We start from the raw sequence: 18926 nt of genomic DNA, 5'->3' as shown, positions 1-18926 counted from the left end.
CAAATTCTCCAACCCATTAACACTAAGTTACCCACTAAAATCCCTAATATTCATGTGAAGGAGCAATTTGCAAACTTGTTATATACATAGGCATCACAATTTTTGAGACAGTTATGATTAAAAAGGCAAATGGTATTATAATTTTTATTAGTTGTATCAAAGAAGAAACGAACATGAAGGGTTTGTGTCATTTCTTGCATACTTATCACAGAGTTATTCTTCATCGTTCCTGTACCATATGCAGATGCTCTTTTGTCTGTGTTAGATAATCATAGATACTTTGCTTTTTCGATTTTCTTGGGAGATTTTCATCGAATATCCTAGTATACTGTACTGCCTGCAGTACTCCATGTGGTCATTTTAAGTTGCTCAGAATGTCGTTTGGGCAGAGATGCACGCCTATCATCGCTAATATGATAAATTCTGTTTTGCTGTTATGTTACGTAACTGTGAATGGTTTAGATGTTTTTATGAGTGCTTTGAAGTAACATCTTAAAGGTGGTGTTTTCTTTAAGGAGGATAACGCAGTTCATTTGAAGTTAAGCTCTCTAAATGTGGCTATGTTGTCTCAAAAGTTGGTTTGAAGATGTTTAAGTTAAAATAACTGTTATCGTGATTTTCCCTGCACCAGCCACAGTTAATAGTATCCAACGGTACTTGTGAATAACTTTTCACTATCGAAGGCTTTGTCAAATTTCTCATTACTAGCAAAGCCCCTCACAGAATTAACAAAGGAAGGAGCTGATTTTCTTTGTAAATGAGGTTTCAACCAAACGACTGCTTTTGATACACTAGAACAGAAACTGTTCCCCCAAGTTTAACATTTAATTTGTCAAAAACCATTTTTCTATTTTGCATCTGGTCAAGGGATTGTTGTAAACTAAAGTCAAGTGGGTGCATTTATGCTGTCATTGATACATAAGTCAAAGTTACAGTTAATGCTTCATACAATATCAAGCTTTTATATTTATGCTAACAGATAATAAACCACCAAGGGTTTTTTTAAAGGTTCTCAGATCAGTCCTAAACGGGCATATTGGCAAATGATTCTACACGAGTTTGGCGCTCACATTATGTTTTTTGGTGACACTAATACTATTGCTGACACTTTATCTCTTGGTATTCTTTATGACCTGGTAGGCTATTCTGCAGAACCTACCAAGTAACCTTCTCAAATAAATTTATAGTAGGACTTACGACTTGGACCATCGACAGATGGTCTCTTGTTTGTTACTTTTTCATTAGTTATATTTCAACAGAGATCTTTCACATTTACAATTGATCCCTGATCCCCTTTATCTGCCGAGAGCAACCAGATTCGCTGAGCAGCAGCACCATTATGCAATAAATGTGCCTCGCTCTCGAACTCCTCAGTTCCAGAGGTCCTTTATTACTGTTGTGGAACAGCCTCCCAGTACAGAGGATGTTGTGCAACTGACGCTTCAGAAGTTCAAGCGGAAATGCAATACATTACTACCCTAATACTATTCTTCTTGTATTTTGATACATTCTTATCTAGTTATCCATTTATTAATTTATTTTTTTTTTTTTTATTAAGTGGTATCTCTTCTTTCTGTATTTCCCTTTATTCCTCTTACTTCTTCCCATGAACACCATACCCTATGGGCTTGTTCCATATGAATAGATTTCATCTACTGAATAATAATAATAATAATAATAATAATAATAATAATAATAATAATAATAATAATAATAATAATTTCATGTGGATTGCAACTCATCTAACATACTAGGCATGATTGGCTGAAACAAGGATCCTCTGTATTTGTACTTTCAGCAACCCTTTAAGGCAATGCATGTGATTTATGATCATAATAGGGAGGCAATGACAGTAAATTATCATCTTGATGATTGCCAGCTAAAATGTTATTTAACAATGTGCAACCTAAAGGTTAACATGAAATTACTGACATGAGGGTGAATGGAGAGCGGTTATATTGTGCATGAACACAGTTCAGACTCACAATTTAGTTAACCTTTCATTACCGACATAAAGCTATAACAAGATTGCATCCGCTCTGATGCAGATAATCTTTGTATGAAGAAAGACTTGACCCTAATTATTGCTGTTATTATTAATGCGCCAAAGAGATATTATGAAATGTGAGGCTAATTACATTCTAAACATTGAGCTAAAATAATGCATGGTAACTTGAATTATCTTTATTCTCGCTACCCACCAACTAGAATTGTCATAATTACCTTCGTTGACAAAATAAATTACTCTCGTCACTGGTGTCATCTGCACTGACTGAAGGTGTAACTTCTGAAATAAATAAAATATGAAATTATCTGTAAAACCTTCAAGTTACTTGAAATACATATCAAGAAAAGTTAGCAAGGTTGTTGAGGAATACTTTGGCATAAGATTACTTGTAAGAATATTATCAGAGAGAGAGAGAGAGAGAGAGAGAGAGAGAGAGAGAGAGAGAGAGAGAGAGAGAGAGAGAGAGAGAGAGAGAGAGAGAGACTATAGGTATTAATAAGAACTAGTGCAAAAGAAAGTAAAATTATGCAGACACGAGGACCCAGACTGATTAATAGGCAACTGGAGAATAACATCGCAGTCCCAATCACCCCATCTAGAGCCCAAAAAGAATTTCCCTTGCCACTCAGAACGGTATTCAAATTCCTCACTAATACTGTCAACTCTGCAATAGATGCAGATGCAGAGTCAGGTAACTGAGCTTCATCCCTATAGATTACAACACATCCAACGCCATTTTCTGACTTGGAACTCTACAAACAGCTTCACATTGTCTTTGTGAACAACATTATGTTCTAGGGCTTTGGATTTGACCTCTTTAATGGAAATTTTTTCCTTTCAAGAGGATTTTAGGGACAGGTAATTTAAGGTATGATCAACTATAGGATATGAAGATGGTTAATTTTTCCTCTTAACAGAGATGCCATTAACTTGCTCATTTAATCTAATTTGAAAATGCTTAAATGATCTTACCTCCTAAAATCTCTTTGAGTCACCAGCATCTAATAAAACACTGAAGGAAGGGTTGCAGGGGACAGATTGAATTCTACATGAATACAGCATATCCAGTTTAACAGTATCCACACATACACTCTCAAAAGAAGAGGTTCTGCATATTCTAAGGCATGCAGAATAATATATTAGACATCCATATTCAAGCTGGGACTTATACAACAAATCATACAAATTCAATAATGAATTCTTATTTGCTTCCCAATTAAGACCAATTACAACTTTAAAATATTAAGGGATTTCTTAATCTTCAATTTTGGGCCATCAATGTGACTAGGCATGTGAGTTTAGAGTTAGCTATCATACCCAAAAATTTCCCTTCCTTTCCAAAGTTAAAGTGGGTACTCTTTCAGTATGTCTGTAAAGTCCCCGCTCAACGCGTTCGCTGTAGAGAACATCCCATTTTCTGCGGTGCCTTCACATCGACCTAAGGTTCATCAAAATATATATTTATCACCATAATTGTAAATTGTATATTTGTTGCCTTTCTAAACAATCATGCATTGTGTACAAGTAACGAGTTATTTATGTTACGTGTCAGACATTATTGATCACTATGTTTTCTGTATGAACCTGTCCTGTTTTGTAAGAAATTAGTTTGACCTCAGGTCACCTGTAAATCTTTGTACCTGCAGTCTCTGCAAAGTACGCAGACGTCCACATCCCACTTTATAAGCAGCTCGCTTCATCAATAAACCAGCAGTACTTGTCTTTCTGCTCATTATTTAGCACCTCTCTCACAGTGGTGACCCCTGGAGTGGTTCCCAGAAGCCATTAATGGACCCAAACGGCGACTAAGTCTTGGCCTGATGAACCTAATCCACGCCCCTAACGGACTAACTACAGTGCTCTAACAAAGTGTTCGGGCGTTAACCAACCCTTGTCAGCTGGTTGTCAGCGTCATTAGCGGACCCACACGGCACGCTCCCCCAGTGTGTGTCGGTGTGAGTATTCCCTCACACTCCAAGTTAGAGTGCGAAATGAGCATGGATGCAGACACTCCCAACCACGTACAAATTACCGCGAACCTCTCGGAGGCAGACACCTCCCTCTCCCAACCCCTCCCACGTGCACCTCCACGCCAGTACCACCACCCCACACGATGACCTCCCTGACAGGCCAACCAAAGATGGCCCTTAACATAAGGCTGCCGCCATTTACCAGGGAAAACGCAGCATCCTGGTTCTACAGGGTTGAGGGGCAATTCAAGATAGCAGGCCTAACGGATGAGGTGTTGAAGGCAGACATTGCCATTAACACCCTCCCGGAGGAGATATACAAGAAGATCGCCCCTTGATTGATGATGACGTCGGGCCCCGCCACCTTCCAAGAACTAAAATCCACTCTTGTCGAGACCTGCTCCCTGCCGGTCTTCAAGAGAGCTGCCTGCAGCCTCGACCTCGCCCTCAACCCCCGCCAGGAGGGAAACCTCTTGGAAGTGTGGCATACCCTCCAGGACCTCCTCCTCCTCCCGAGACAGACAGCAGTGGCAGGTGCAAAGAAATCAGCCTGTCGAGGGAGATCTTCCTGCAGCAGCTACTGCCTGAGGTCTGTGGGCAGATCATGGACGCCTACACCCTGCCAGTCAAGGACCTAATCAGGTTGGCGCAGCAGCTGACAGATTCCACAAAGGCGGCAAAGCGGGCGACCACGCCCTCACACTCCGCCAACTGCCTCCTGCCGGAGGACCCCACCATGGAGCCTGTCAATGCCATCGAGCAGAAAAGGCCATCCCACCAGCAGAGGAGGGAGGGGCCGGGGCTTTGCTACTTCCACCGGAGGTTTGGAAGAGCTGCCCGGAGGTGCAAAGCCCCCTGCCCTTTCTTCCCTTCAAAAAACGGAGGAGGCAGTGGCCAACCCCACAGGCCGCCATGGCAGCAGCAGCAAAAACACCTCGGGGCCCCTTACCTTTAGGGTTCTACGTCTGCGACACCATCTCCGGCAGAATGATGTTGGTGGACACTAGAGCTATGCGTTCGGTGTTTCCGCCTTCAGGAGAGGACCGCAGATGCCCACCAGACCTGACTGCCTCCCTGACAGCCGTAAACGGGTCCCCCATCCTCTCCTACAGCACCAGCTCCTGTCGATCTCCATCCTTGACCGGAGGTACAGCTGGGAATTCATCATCGTGGACGTCAGGACTCCACTCCTGGGGGCAGACTTCCTCGCCCACTTCAGTCTAGCAGTCGATGTCGGCCGCAAATGCCTGCTGGACACCGACTCCTGCCAGTCCCTGCCCTTGTCACCAGGCCCCAGGGAGCCTGCTGTCTGTTCCACTGTGCCCCACCAGTACGGTTCCCTCCTGAAGGAGGTCCCAGAGGTCTTCAAACCCGAGCTCCACCAGATGCCTGGGACTCCTGCCAAACGCGGGATATACCACTACATCAAGACGAAGGGGCTCCCGACGCACGCAAAGTTCCGACGGCTTCCCCCGCAGCACCTTCAGGAGGCCAAAAAGGCCTTCGCTGAGATGGAAAGAATGGGCATATGCAGAAAGGCTCCTAGTCAGTGGGCCTCCCCTCTTCACATGGTGGAGGCCCTGCAGTGACTACAGGGGGCTGAACTTGGCAACAGAGCCTGACCACTACCCCCTGCCGAACATGTAGGACCTGATGGCCTCTTTCCACGGAGCCAGAATATTCTCCAAAATGGACCTAATAAAGTCTTATTTTCAGGTACCAGTAGCACCGGAGGACATCGCCAAAACCACCATCGTCACGCCCTTTGGGTCCTACGTCTTCGCCTTCTCCACCTTTGGCCTGAGGAATGCGGGCGCGACCTTCCAGACATTGATGGACAACATCCTGGGGGACCTGGTCTTCTGCGTCTGCTACGTCGACAATATCCTAATCTTTTCCAGATCTCGGGAGGAACACCTGCAACACATCCGCAGGGTCCTGCAACTCCTGCAGGAAAGTGGCCTTGTCGTCAGGTTTGACAAATGCACCTTTGGCATCGAGAAGGTGGAGTTCCTGGGCCACGAGATATCCCCAGATGGCGTCCACCCAATGTCGTCAAAGGTCAAAGCCGTTGAGAAGTTCCCCACCCCTACCTCCATCAGGGCCATACAAGAATTCCTCGGGATGGTCAACTGCTACGGAAGATTCATCCCGGGGATTGCTCACACCATGGCCCCCCAGACGGAGGTCCTCAAGGGACGTCCAAAGACCTTAGTATGGGGCCCCGACCAGCAGAGGGCTTTCCTCCTGACAAAGGCCGCCCTCACCAAAGCAACATCTTTGCCTCACCTGGACCCCAACACTCCCCTCCAGCTGACGATGGACGCCAGCAACGTCGCCTGCTGAGCAGTCTTGGAGCAGGTCATCAGAGGGACCCCTCAGCCCATCACCTTCCTCAGTAAGAGGATAAACCCCGCCGAGTCCCACTACAGCACCTTTGACCGGGAACTCTTCTCAGCATACCAGGCGGTACAGCACTTCAAGTTCCTCCTGGAGGGGAAGCCCTTCACAATTTGAACCGACCACCAGCCGCTGGTCCACGCCTTCATGAAGCTGGGGGATACATGGCCCTCTAGGCAGCAGCGGCACCTTGCAGCCATCGCGGAGTTCACCTGCACCATCAAATACCTCCCCGGCAGGAAGAACCCGGTATCTGACGCCCTCTCGAGGATCGAGATCGATTCAGTACAGCTTGGGATCAACTACGAGGACCTCACCTGCAAACAAACTGCTGACCCTGAAACCCCAGCCTACTGTACAGCTGTCATGTCGCTGAAGTGGAAGAACATGCCCTTCGGCTCAGGAGGATCAACATTACTGAGCGATGTCAGTACCAGATGCCCTCACCCCCTGGTACCCACCTGCAGACGTTGGCTGGTCTTCGACGTCATCCACGGCCTATCCCACCCCTCCGGAAGGACAACAGCCAGGCTGTTGACGGAGAAGTTTGTCTGGCATGGCATATGGAAAGACACGACGGCCTGGGTAAGACAGTGTATGCAGTGTCAGGCAAGCAAAGTGGTACGGCACACCGAATCGGGAGTGTGCGAATTCCCCCAGCCAAAAAAATGCTTTGGGCACATCCACGTCGATGTGGTGGGTCCTCTTCCCCCCCCAGGAGGAGCCAGATACTTTCTGACAGTTGTTGACTGCTCCACCAGGTGGACCGAAGCTACGCCCATGGAAGAAGCCACCTCCAGTGCATGCGCGGAAGCCCTCCTCTCTAGCTGGATCAGCCGGTTCCATGTCCCAGATGAAATAACAACAGACAGGGGATCTGCTTTCCTGTCCGAGCTGTGGGCCGCCCTGGCACGCCTAATGGGGACCACTCACCACAGCACCACCGCCTACAACCCCGCAGCCGACAGAATGGTGGAAAGGTTCCACAGGTCTCTGAAGGAGATGCCTCCTCAGCGGAAAAAGTCTATGGGGAGACTTTGGTAGTCCTGGGGGAACTCGTCGCAGAGGACAGGGATGACATAGGGACACAGAGGCTCCATGACAGGGTTGGAAAGTTCATCCCCTGCCAGAGGACATTCACTGATAGGACGTCCCCCTTCGTGCCCCCCGGGCTATCCTCCGCCACCTATGTCTTCGTCAGGGATGATGCCGTACGCCCACCCTTGACTAGACCCTACAGGGGACCTTTCCTTGTACTGGAGAGGAACAAGAAGGCATTCCAGATATCCATCCATGGGCAGGAAGACTGGGTATCAATAGATCGTCTCAAAACCGCATTCCTGGAGGAGGACAATAGAGGCGGACCCCAAAACCTCCGACAGGATGCAGCAGCCCCTCGGACAACCCCGGGAGCAGGAAGGAGGCGTGGGCATCCCCAGAAAACCCAGAAACCGGACAGCAAAGCACCCCAACAAACCGCTGCGGAGGACACCGGGGAAGGTGACCACCCTCTCCAATTGACATCGAGAAAGCGAGGCCCCCTTCGCCGCCCCAGCAGATACATAGTTTGATCAGATGTTGCTTCCGCCTTTTGGTGAGGGGGAGTATTGCAAAGTCCCCGCTCAATGCGTTCTCTGTAGAGAACATCCCGTTTTCTGAGGTGCCTTCACATCGACCTACAGTTGATCAGAATATTTTATCACCATAATTGTAAATTGTATATTTGTTGCCTTTCTAAACAATCATGCTTTGTGTACAAGTAACGAGTCATTTATGTTATGTGTCAGACATTATTGATCACTATGTTTTCTGTATGAACCTGTCCTCCTTTTGTAAGAAATTAGTTTGACCTCAGGTTACCTGTAAATCTTTGTACCAGTGGTATCTGCGAATACCCAGACGTCTGCATCCCGCTTTATAAGCAGCTCGCTTCATCAATAAACCAGCAGTACTTGTCTTCCTGCTCATTATTTCGCACCTCTCTCACATGTCTGCATTTGGTAAATCATACAGCAATAGTCTCTGAATTAAAAATTTAAAATCCTGCTATTCAGCCCATTTACTGATGGTATTTGCAAGTCTTGACAGGCTTATATCTAATCATGACCAATCAGAAGATTGTCAAGTCATCAATAACAAAAAAGCTTTTACAGGAGAGGATATTGCCTCTACAAAGTTGCTTATAGCTATCACACAACACATAAGTTACTTCCCTATGGGACTCCTTCCTCTAGAATAAAATGCCTAGAGAGAGTGCTCCCAATTTCACTTTTATGAATCTGTCAGATAATAACAATCAATGAATCTAATGTTACCATGAATAGCCATTTTATGTAATTGTAGGATTATGCCATATCGCCAGGCAATATCACAGGGCTTCTCAAGATCAAATAAAACCCCAAGGGTTCGACACTGGCAAAACCAAACTCTGACTGAGAAATTAAGCAGGTAGATTCCAAGTCAGTGTCAAAATACTTTATTCCATTAACAACAATTATTAAATGGATTTCAGTAACATCGATTTTAATATCTACTTTGCACTAGTGTTCGTTCTATGAAAATGTAAAACCATTCACATTGTTAAACAAGATTACAATAACAATTGTCAATATTCAATTTGAAGATAGCCTACTTCTATCTAGTGTATAAGGGATAATATTGCGATACAAGTTTTGATATCAGTAAAAACAGAAAAATAGTAAAATATATCAATGTTGTACAGTAGAAATATGGTAAAATAAATAAATAAATATTACACAACAGTCTAGTCATAAAAGGAGGGTAATCCCTCAAAAAAATCTTTATACTCAAGATATAAATTTTATGTCAATAAAATAAATGAGTTAATTCTAAAGATATTAATATCTAAACTAATTTTATGAATGGACTTAAATTTTGTAAATGGAAAGTCATATCTAAAAGTTGCCTACTTCTGTCCCATTCTTAGCCATTCAAATTTTTCAAATATTAAAGTAACATGGTCAAGTTTTCGAACACCCAATACAGTGACCTTTACGACAAAATTTTTTATTTTCTTTACTTTTCCATTTGGGTTTTGTTAGTTGAATTGCTTGTGGGTATTTCGTAGCAATGATTATACCACCATGACTCAAATCTATCACCCACTCTGTTGAGATATAAGTAGGCACAGTTCGTCGATTTGAGGATTAAAAGTACTGCTACAAGAAAGAGAATGATGGGGCAAGTGTCACATTATTGAATTTTATGTTTATGTTCCCCGGATGCAAGAGATATACTGTGCTGATCCTAAAAAAAATAAATAATTGATTTTGCTTTTGTTAAGCGGGAGGCTGTTACTATTAAAATATTTTCGAAGTTTTTCAAGTTCTCTGCTTAGCAAAATCTTAGTATCATCAGCATAAATAACAAGAAGGTATCATCAGCATAAATAACAAGAAGACCATTTCGTATATATTGAGGTAGATCACTGATATAGACAAAGAACAACAATGGGCCCAGGACTGACCACTGAGATACACAAATGATATCTTCTAAGAAAGTGCAAGACTGACAATCCAATACGAAGAGATTATATGTGAATGATATATAATTTTCAAACCTGGAGTCATCACTAACTTTAACTAACTTATTGATTCGAATTTGGTTATGAATGCTATCAAATGCATTGGATAGATCCAAAAGGAGTGGTTCTTTTATTTCATATGTTTTCATATATTTTGTTGGTAAACTTAAGTATCACGGTTTCTGTTAAAAGGTTAGGCCTAAAACTATGTTGTTCTTTAGCCCGAAAATGATTTGGTTGAAGGAAGGTCATTGTGTGAATGACAATTATTTTCCAAAATACCTTGGGTATGACAGGTAAAAGAGAAATGAGTCTATAATTCCCAACATTTTCAGTATCTTCACTCTTGTAAATGGGAGCTATGTAAGGGTGTTTCCAGGGGTCAACCTGGAACAATTGAGATGTTCACTATAACTAGATGTAGAAAATTGTCATGGGCGTAGTGTCAATTAAAAAACTAAAAGGAATCCCATCAGATCCACAAGAATTTTTGTTTTTAAATGCTTTGTAATATTATTATTATTATTATTATTATTATTATTATTATTATTATTATTATTATTATTATTATTATTATTATTCACAAGATGAACCCTACTCATATGGAACAATCCCACAGGGGCCACTGACTTGAAATTCTAGCTTCCAAAGAATATGGTGATCATTAGAAAGAAGTAACAAAAGTTAAAGGGAAATGCAGAAAGAGAAGATCAGTTATTAGAAAAACATGTACCAACAAATTAATACTAGTAAAACCCCGTTATTCGCGGGGGATGCATACCATAACCCCCGCGAATAGTTAACACGCCCCTCTCTGAAAATGCTTATAATTGCCTATCTTGAAAGTTCAAATACCAAATGTATACCTTAAATTAGCATCCTACATCAAATATACCTTAAACTATTATCCTATTATTACTGTATTAATCTTTGAAATTATATTATTTACTTCATTTCAAAGTCATCTTAAACATTTTACCCTTAAAAATATGTACGTACATACTTCTAAACATTCCAGCCAATAACAGAGAGAGAGAGAGAGAGAGAGAGAGAGAGAGAGAGAGAGAGAGAGAGAGAGAGAGAGAGAGAGAGAGAGAGAGAGAGAATCTTTCTATCAACCAACCTCTCCTTCTTTCTCTCTATCTATCTATTTATCCATCTCTCACATTCTGAGTATCCTTTGGAGAGAGAGAGAGAGAGAGAGAGAGAGAGAGAGAGAGAGAGAGAGAGAGAGAGAGAGAGAGAGAGAGAGAGAGAGATTTTTCAGTATTCTTCAGAGCTATTTTATTTGACCACCAAGTGGGCAACATTTTCTACTACAGTCAATATGTCAAGACAAATTGACAGTTAGATTACACATCCCCCCTCGCTTCAAGCTTCAGAGAACACTGGGAATCAACATGTTTTCTTTTAAAATTTTACATAATTTACTATAGAAATGCATAAATGTTGTAATTATAGCATGGAAAATATGAAAAAAAATGAATAAAGTAAACATCAAGTTTATCTATACAACTACAGTATACAAAACAAATATGTTACATATGCATAAAAAATCTGTCTCAGTGAGAGAGAGAGAGAGAGAGAGAGAGAGAGAGAGAGAGAGAGAGAGAGAGAGAGAGATGAAATACAAAGAACATAATCTAGATTAGAAGATGAGAGAGAGAGAGAGAGAGAGAGAGAGAGAGAGAGAGAGAGAGAGAGAGAGACTCTTCAGCCAGGTACTAACCCTTGTTTTTTATGATGACAGTTACGCCTTCATCCCTCCCCCTAATTTGGATACAGAAAAAGACCAGGGATTGAACTAACATCTTACTGACTCACTATATTTTCTTTAATGAATTGATATTTTGCTGTGTTTATATTAATATTAATATTTGAAAATTAGTAAATCATTTATTTATCATACAAAACAAATAAACATACATATTACAGAGATGAGAGAGAGAATTATTATTTTTGTTATTTCATGTTATTATTCAATCTTATTAAACTTAATATTAATATTTGAAAATTAGTACTATAAATCATTATTTTATCATAAAATGCATATGTACGTACAGTACAGTATTTATTCACTAAAATAATAAGAAAATACAGAATATTGCTCTAAAAAAAATCCACAAATGGGTGAGCTTTCCCACAAATAATTTCTAAATAGGTTCCACAGAAAATTCCGTGAATCTCCGAGTCCACGAATTGTGAGAGCGCAAATCTGGGGAGTTTACAGTAAATAAATAAAAATGTAAGTAAATTATTAAAATTCAAGGAAAATTGTTGTAGAGTAGTAATGCATCACATCATTGCTTGAACTTCTGAAGTTCCAATTGCATGTTATCCTCATGGAGTCTGTTCCACAGTCTACAGTGTGAGGAATGAAGAACCTCTGGAACTGAGAAGTTCTTCAACAGCGGGGCACATTTACCGTATATTGGTGCTACTGTTCAGCGAATCTTGTTGCTCTAAGCAGGAGAAGGGGATCAGGGGTCAATTGTGAATGTGAAAGATTTTATCACTGTTATAAATATATAAGATTGTACGAACAATACCTAGCTTTTATGCGGCATTTGCAGAAACTTTCATTAGATGTGTCTCAAAAGTAAGATGTGAGCCAAAAGTTACACCTAGAATAGCTAAAGCTTCAGACTCATTCAGCAGAGTCCCAGCCACCTGAAGGGGCGGATGGGGTAGGAAATCTGTACAAGATCTGGTAATCAACAGCGTTTTCATTTTACTGGAGTTCAGCCTCACACCCCACCAACTACACCATTCAAGTAATTCGGTCCATGTCCCGATTTAGGCTAAGGGAAGCTTCATTTTTCATATGTGGAGAGACTTTTACCACACCCACAAGTGTTGCATTATCAGCATAGTGAACAATCTTGTTTTTGAGGCCAACAGCCATATCACTTATATACACTAAAAATAACAGTTGACCAAGAACGCTGCCATGTGGAACTCCAGACACAATAGGTCTTGGTTTGCAAAAGATTGCTGCTGCCTACCTGTAAAGATATCTTGAAGCAATACTAAAACATATCCATCCACTCCAAGATTCTAAACTTTATTGAAAAGTGTCATGTGATTTACTAAATTGAAAGCAGCACTAAAATCTATTTGAATTATTCTGCACTCAAAATCCCTATCAAGGTTCTCTGGCAAATGGCAAGTCAAGCCTAAAAGATCATCGCAGGTACCTAACTGCTTCTTATATGCATATTGACTATTAGCCAACAATCCTTTAGATTCCACATACTTATATAGTGGCTTAAAAACAAGTTTTCAGCAACTCTGGAGAGCATAGGGAGAGTAGAAATTGGCCTGTAGTTACTACAGCCTACAGATATGCCATTCTTTGGAACAGGCACTGTATTACTAAGCTTACGCTCATCCACAAAAATACTACGTTGACATGAAAATCTATAGAATCTACTAATCTTGGGAGACAACATACTAGAAGCTTTTTTAAAAACAATGGGAAGAACCATCAGGATCTTCTTCACCCAGTGGTCAAGATTATCCAGAATTTTCTTAACATCCCTAGAGCAAAAAGCAAATTTTGTAAGAATAGGTTCAGGATGGCAAGTATCAGAGAAAGGGACATCCTCAGCTGACTGCTAGTTTCAAAACCTTGATAAAGCAATTCAGCATTTTCCCTAGGGCCAGTAACCAATTTACCATCATCTGTCAGTAGTGGTGGAATGGAAGATGAGCCTGACCCAAAGATAGATGGTGCCAATTTGGTCCATCACAGATGAGGCTGAGTAACTCCTTCAAGCTTCCTCTTCAAGTAATTATTATGATTTCTCTCGGCTGTATGATAAGTTCTATTCACAGCTTGGCAAGACTCAACAAGAATGGTGTAACTTTCACATGAATAATTTCGTCCTCATTCGTTGAATTTGGTCTGTTTGTCATGCTAAGCTCATCTACATGTATCATCAAACCATGGCTTGTCATTTGTCCTGACCTCTCTATGAACATACCTTATTATAATAGACATCAGCATTTCATATAACTTCTGCTTGGAACCAGGATCTAATATAGCTTTTGAAATATTAAGTGCATGACAAGCTTCAATAATGCAATCCCAATTGGCTCTAGATTTCAGCCAGGCAGTTTTTCCAATGGTGGCATTAGGAATATACTGATAGACAGAAATGCCATCTCAGCAGCACAATGATCAGAAATATTTGCCTATAGATTTGCAGACCTTCTACTTGACAATAGCTGGAGCATCTGTGAATATGAGATCTAATCTATTACCAGAAATATACATAGATTCCTCAATTAGATGGACAAAATTGGAGGATGCACAGAACTCAAAAGCAGACTGGCCATGTTGATCTGTGGAATTTGAATTTAGCCACTCGCTGTGCTTTGCAGTACAGTCCCCACAAATAACGAATGAAGCTTTTGAATCCTGTGACCGAGCTATATTAATCCTTTCCAAGAAACAGTCATATGCAGAATCATCGATATTTAGATTGTGGTAGTTTTGTTGTAATCATCGATATTTTTTCCCAGTCTGATTTTTTTATTGTAGTGATTAATGGTACCACTGGCGTATTTAATTCACTGGTTTTTTTGTAAAATTTAACTTTCAAGTTCATAATGCTGTAGATGTTAGAATTTTTAATCTAAAAAGTAACGACCCGAGTGGGTCGTTATGCAGGACTCTCACTCAGGACGGGGCTGTCCAACAAACAAAGGAGGGGAAAACAACAAAACAATTTATTTTTTATTGTTATAAGTATTTAGTGAAAAGATTAAACCATAAGTACAAGAAAAAACCAAAAGGCAGCACTGGCGTGGGCAAAAATAAACAACAGCAGGCAGAAAATAAAATACCAAAGTTCATTAGATAATGATCAACTGGTGGATATCTTTATCAGATGAGCAGCTCGTGGTCACACGACTACTCATGGTCACACTCCTCCTCTACGACATGTGCCAAAAACTTCGACTCAAAAAACTCGTTAACATTGTGTCAGATTATGACCCGATAATGAAAAACGGCAGCTCACCGACGAGAACATCAAAACAAAAAAAAACTAGAAGGTGTTAGATACCAGCAGCATTTAATCTATAATAAAAAGAACTTTTTTTTTGTTTAAACGACCCGAGTGGGTCGTTATGCAGGTTCTTTAACATACTCAGGACGGGGCTGTCATGACTGACGGCAGATGCAACAAACAAAGGAGAAAACAACAAAAACAATAAAATGACTTAAACTTAATTTTTTACAATAATATCTACAGAAAAACCAAAAGGCAACACTGTAAAATAAACAAAAAGTAGCTTTAAAAAAAAAGGCTGAAAAATAAACAATGCTAAAATACCAAACATACGATTTTGTGCAACAGGGACAAAACCCACCAACCAGAAAACCCCGATGGAATGTCTCTGATTAGATATATACAAGTCGATCATTATCTAATCGACTCAAAACTGCCTGCTGCTTTATAAGACCCGACTGGCGAAAGAAAAACGGCAGCTCACCGACGAGAACATCAAAACAAAAAAAAAACTTGAAGGTAAGGAGGCATTCAATCACTAAAGGGAATAAAAACCAGCAGTTCCCGCAAAACCATCATAACGTGACAATAATAATAAGAACTTTAGTTGTTTAAATGAAGAAACCCCCATACTCATTTTTCTAATATCTACAGAATAATGTCATCATCTGACACAATGCTAACGATTTTGAGTGGAATGTCTCTGATTAGATATATACAAGTGATCATTATCTAATGAACTTTATAAGCCCACTCCAATGGTACCATTCATCACTACAATAAAAAAATAAAGCAAGCTGGGCAAAGTACACTCTGTTTATTATACAAATGCCAGTTAGTGAACTTTTAAAGAAATCACAACAATACTGGGTTGTGGACATGTAAGTACAGTACTTTTAATGGTTACGGTGATAAATTTATATGTTGTAAATTAAAGTTTGGTTCATTTCAAATACTGAAAATGATTATGTGGATGCTGCAAGGCACATGCAATGTTATGGCAGCATATTTAAATGAAGGACTGAATGACGAAATCATGTGTGATTTTATTATGAGCGCACATTGTGGTTCCAAATTCTCTAACAACTTTCATCTACTCAACGGCCACATGATAGTTTTTTGCATTCCATGGGAGTATGGGAGGGTTCAAAATTCAGTTAAGATTTGTCGGGTTATAGTAATTAACTCCAGTGCTATTCATTTTTTTTTTTTTTTAGAATGAACTTATTTTGGTCTGTCTTGGTATTTTTTATTATAGTGTTGGGGTTTTACTTTGTGTTATCATAGTCTTTCAAACATTTATCAATCATTTCTGGAGTTCCAGTTCGAAATTCTTTGAATTTTTCTTTTAAATAAGTTGTATGAGTTTCTGGTTAATTTTGCATTTGTGTTGTTCCATTACTAACAAAGTTTGTGATTAAATCACCTAGGTAGTTCACAGATGTTGGGAAGAGCATTTAATTCCTTTATGAAATGTTTACGATATCCAAATTGAGGATTATGGAGCATTCTAATAATTTAATCTCCACCACATGCTAACTGGATATCTTAAACAGCTTGATGAGTTGTAGACTTTGTCTGATTTCCTTAAGCATTTGTGGTATTTCACTTTCTTCATCAGATAATGCTCTTTTTAAAGTGATATTTACTGTTTACTTGAGGTTTGGTTTTATTCTCCTCACTTCCTAATATTTGTTAGCTTCTCTTCCCCTATATCTTGTCCTTATGATTGGAGCCTGGGTTATTCCATCTCCTTTTCATATATATTTTTGACCTCATTTATACATTTGGTTAGTTGGTACAGTGCGTCCTCGACTTGCGGTGGGGGGATCCATTCCAGCGCCACACCGTAAGTTGAATTCCAGCGTAAGCCGATTTTTCTCCGTTATCTGCGCTTTAACGTACGGCACCGTAACTTGGTGTTGCATCAAGTTACAGTGCTGTAAGCGCCGTTAACTCGATGCCTATTCTTGCTGTTAGCAGTGTCAACAGCACTTACAGAGCTGTAATGATGCAACATCAAGTTACGACGCTGTAAAACGCCGTTAACAGCACTGAAAAAGCACCATAAGATCGAATCACCGTAAGTCACCATACTCTTTCATGCGATTTTTCATTTTTCATGGTTTGCAAATTTCTTTGTTTAAGGGAGCTGAGAACTTTATATTTTGGATTGATATTATTTCATCTGAAACTTGCATTGCTGTAATATTATTCCTAGGCTGCTTCTTCCAATGTTTTGGTTAATAACCACAACTTGGATGGGTCATTAAAACTCCTCACTTTCAGTTCTAATTTTGCCTCTATCTTGCAATATTTTTTAGTTCTATGTTGTATGTATAGAAAGCGATCTCTTTTGATCTACCCCGGCTTGACAGCAGCAACACAAAATGGTGCTCCATGATTCCCTACGTAGCATGATTGCTAGATCCACACAAAACACAGCTGCTATTATTATTGTATTTTTCTTCTTGTGCCCATATTTACTAAATTTTGCACTGAAGAAATTTAGGTACAAGCAATCCTAGAGTTTGCAACAAGTGCCTTCAGGGTTGTCAGTATGTCGAGACCAAACCCAGCACTAAGAGCAGAGCTTGACACGAGACTTTCACCTCGTTCAATCATGTTGGCATTTGAATTGTACCTGTGGGGAGGCATGCCATCTGACTTCACCCTCTGTCATGCTAATGAGTGTCAAAAATGTAGTCAGCCATGCAAGTGTCAGTCCAGAGAGTATAAGTAAGGAAAAAGATGCTCGCAGAAGGTTAAAAAATGCCTAGCTAATTTAGTTTAAAGCAACTACTCATGGTAAAAATCAGAGTGGGCAGTACATAGTTTACCTGTGAAGCCACCTCCACACAACAAAGTACTAGTGTCTGGGGGAGAAGTTTAATGTTAAATGTAATGGGTATATTCATTTCAATTTAGAACATGCACAAAATCTGGAATTAATTGTACAAGATACCTATCTTTGGACATACCTTTCATCTTGGATATATATGCTTGAGTTAAGTATAACCTACTTGAAATCTGGTATTAACTCCAAAACCCCAACTACAGTACCTACCAAAATTTCTGACGACAGATGAGGGTGCATAAAAATGAGTTAAAAGAAGTCTAACACTTAGCGAGTGAAGATCTCCAAGGAACAGATATGATAAAAGAGGTTGTACACGAGCCTCCATCTAGTGCTTAGAAGATGTTTTGTCTTCCTTATTACAGAAATGAAATTTGGAGCTTGGTCCTTTGCCTAGGGATGTTATAAACATCTCTGTTGGGGAACATTTTTTTTCTCTTTGGAACTTATAAAAGGAGATAGGAATCATAAAAGTACTATCAATGAAGCTATATTAAAAAAAATTACCATTACAGCAGACACAGGAGGTTATATATCCCTATCACTGTAGGCACTGACTTTACAGATCTCATAAAGTTTTGAAATTACACCCTGATTGCTAAGCTATACTAAAAACCTGACTCTGCTATAATATTACTATGAAAAATCAAAATAATTATTGTATCATAAAAATAGTGAGACATTCTTTTTCTTAGGGTGTCTAATGACTCAGAGATCCGGGTAGGATTCATTTACCACAATGATGTTCTAAGAACGAAAGTTAAAGGACCCACAAAAATATTTTTGAAAAAGCAAATATTCTGAAAAATAAATAGTCACTATATTACCTTCAAAATGACGAAAGACAATACTAACACTGCCTTTTCTTATGTGGTCAAACATCTCGCTGCTATTCCATTTGCTGCATTCACCTTCAGGAGTCACAAGTACTAATATTTGACAATACCTTCCTGTTGAAAGCAAACAGAAGATTATAAAAAAGCTATGGATTATGGACAAAGAATAATACAGAAGATTATAAAAAAGCTATGGATTATGGACAAAGAATAATCTATCATTTACCTACTCATACAGTCAGGATTAATTTGAGGAAAATCTGACAACAATGACAATGCATTAGTTGTCTTGG

At 40.1% G+C, this 18926-nt stretch overlaps 1 protein-coding gene across 1 annotated transcript in view; it reads right to left on the bottom strand.

Annotated features, from left to right (window-relative positions):
- Nucleotides 1-130: 130 nt before the first annotated feature.
- The window catches only part of LOC136836355 (uncharacterized), a 450152-nt gene continuing 431356 nt past the window's right edge, over nucleotides 131-18926 (bottom strand). The window contains exons 11-12 of the mRNA XM_067100539.1: nucleotides 18625-18747; nucleotides 131-2287 (exon numbers count right to left, since the gene is read on the bottom strand). Of these exons, the coding sequence (XP_066956640.1) occupies nucleotides 2220-2287; nucleotides 18625-18747 (191 nt within the window). The 3' untranslated portion in view covers nucleotides 131-2219. The remainder of the gene's footprint in view (nucleotides 2288-18624; nucleotides 18748-18926) is intronic.

This window comes from Macrobrachium rosenbergii, chromosome 56 (genome assembly GCF_040412425.1).
Source record: "Macrobrachium rosenbergii isolate ZJJX-2024 chromosome 56, ASM4041242v1, whole genome shotgun sequence".
NCBI lineage: Eukaryota > Metazoa > Arthropoda > Malacostraca > Decapoda > Palaemonidae > Macrobrachium > Macrobrachium rosenbergii.
The sequence above is the reverse complement of the archived record's forward strand: the minus strand, read 5'-3'. Positions and strand labels throughout refer to the sequence as shown.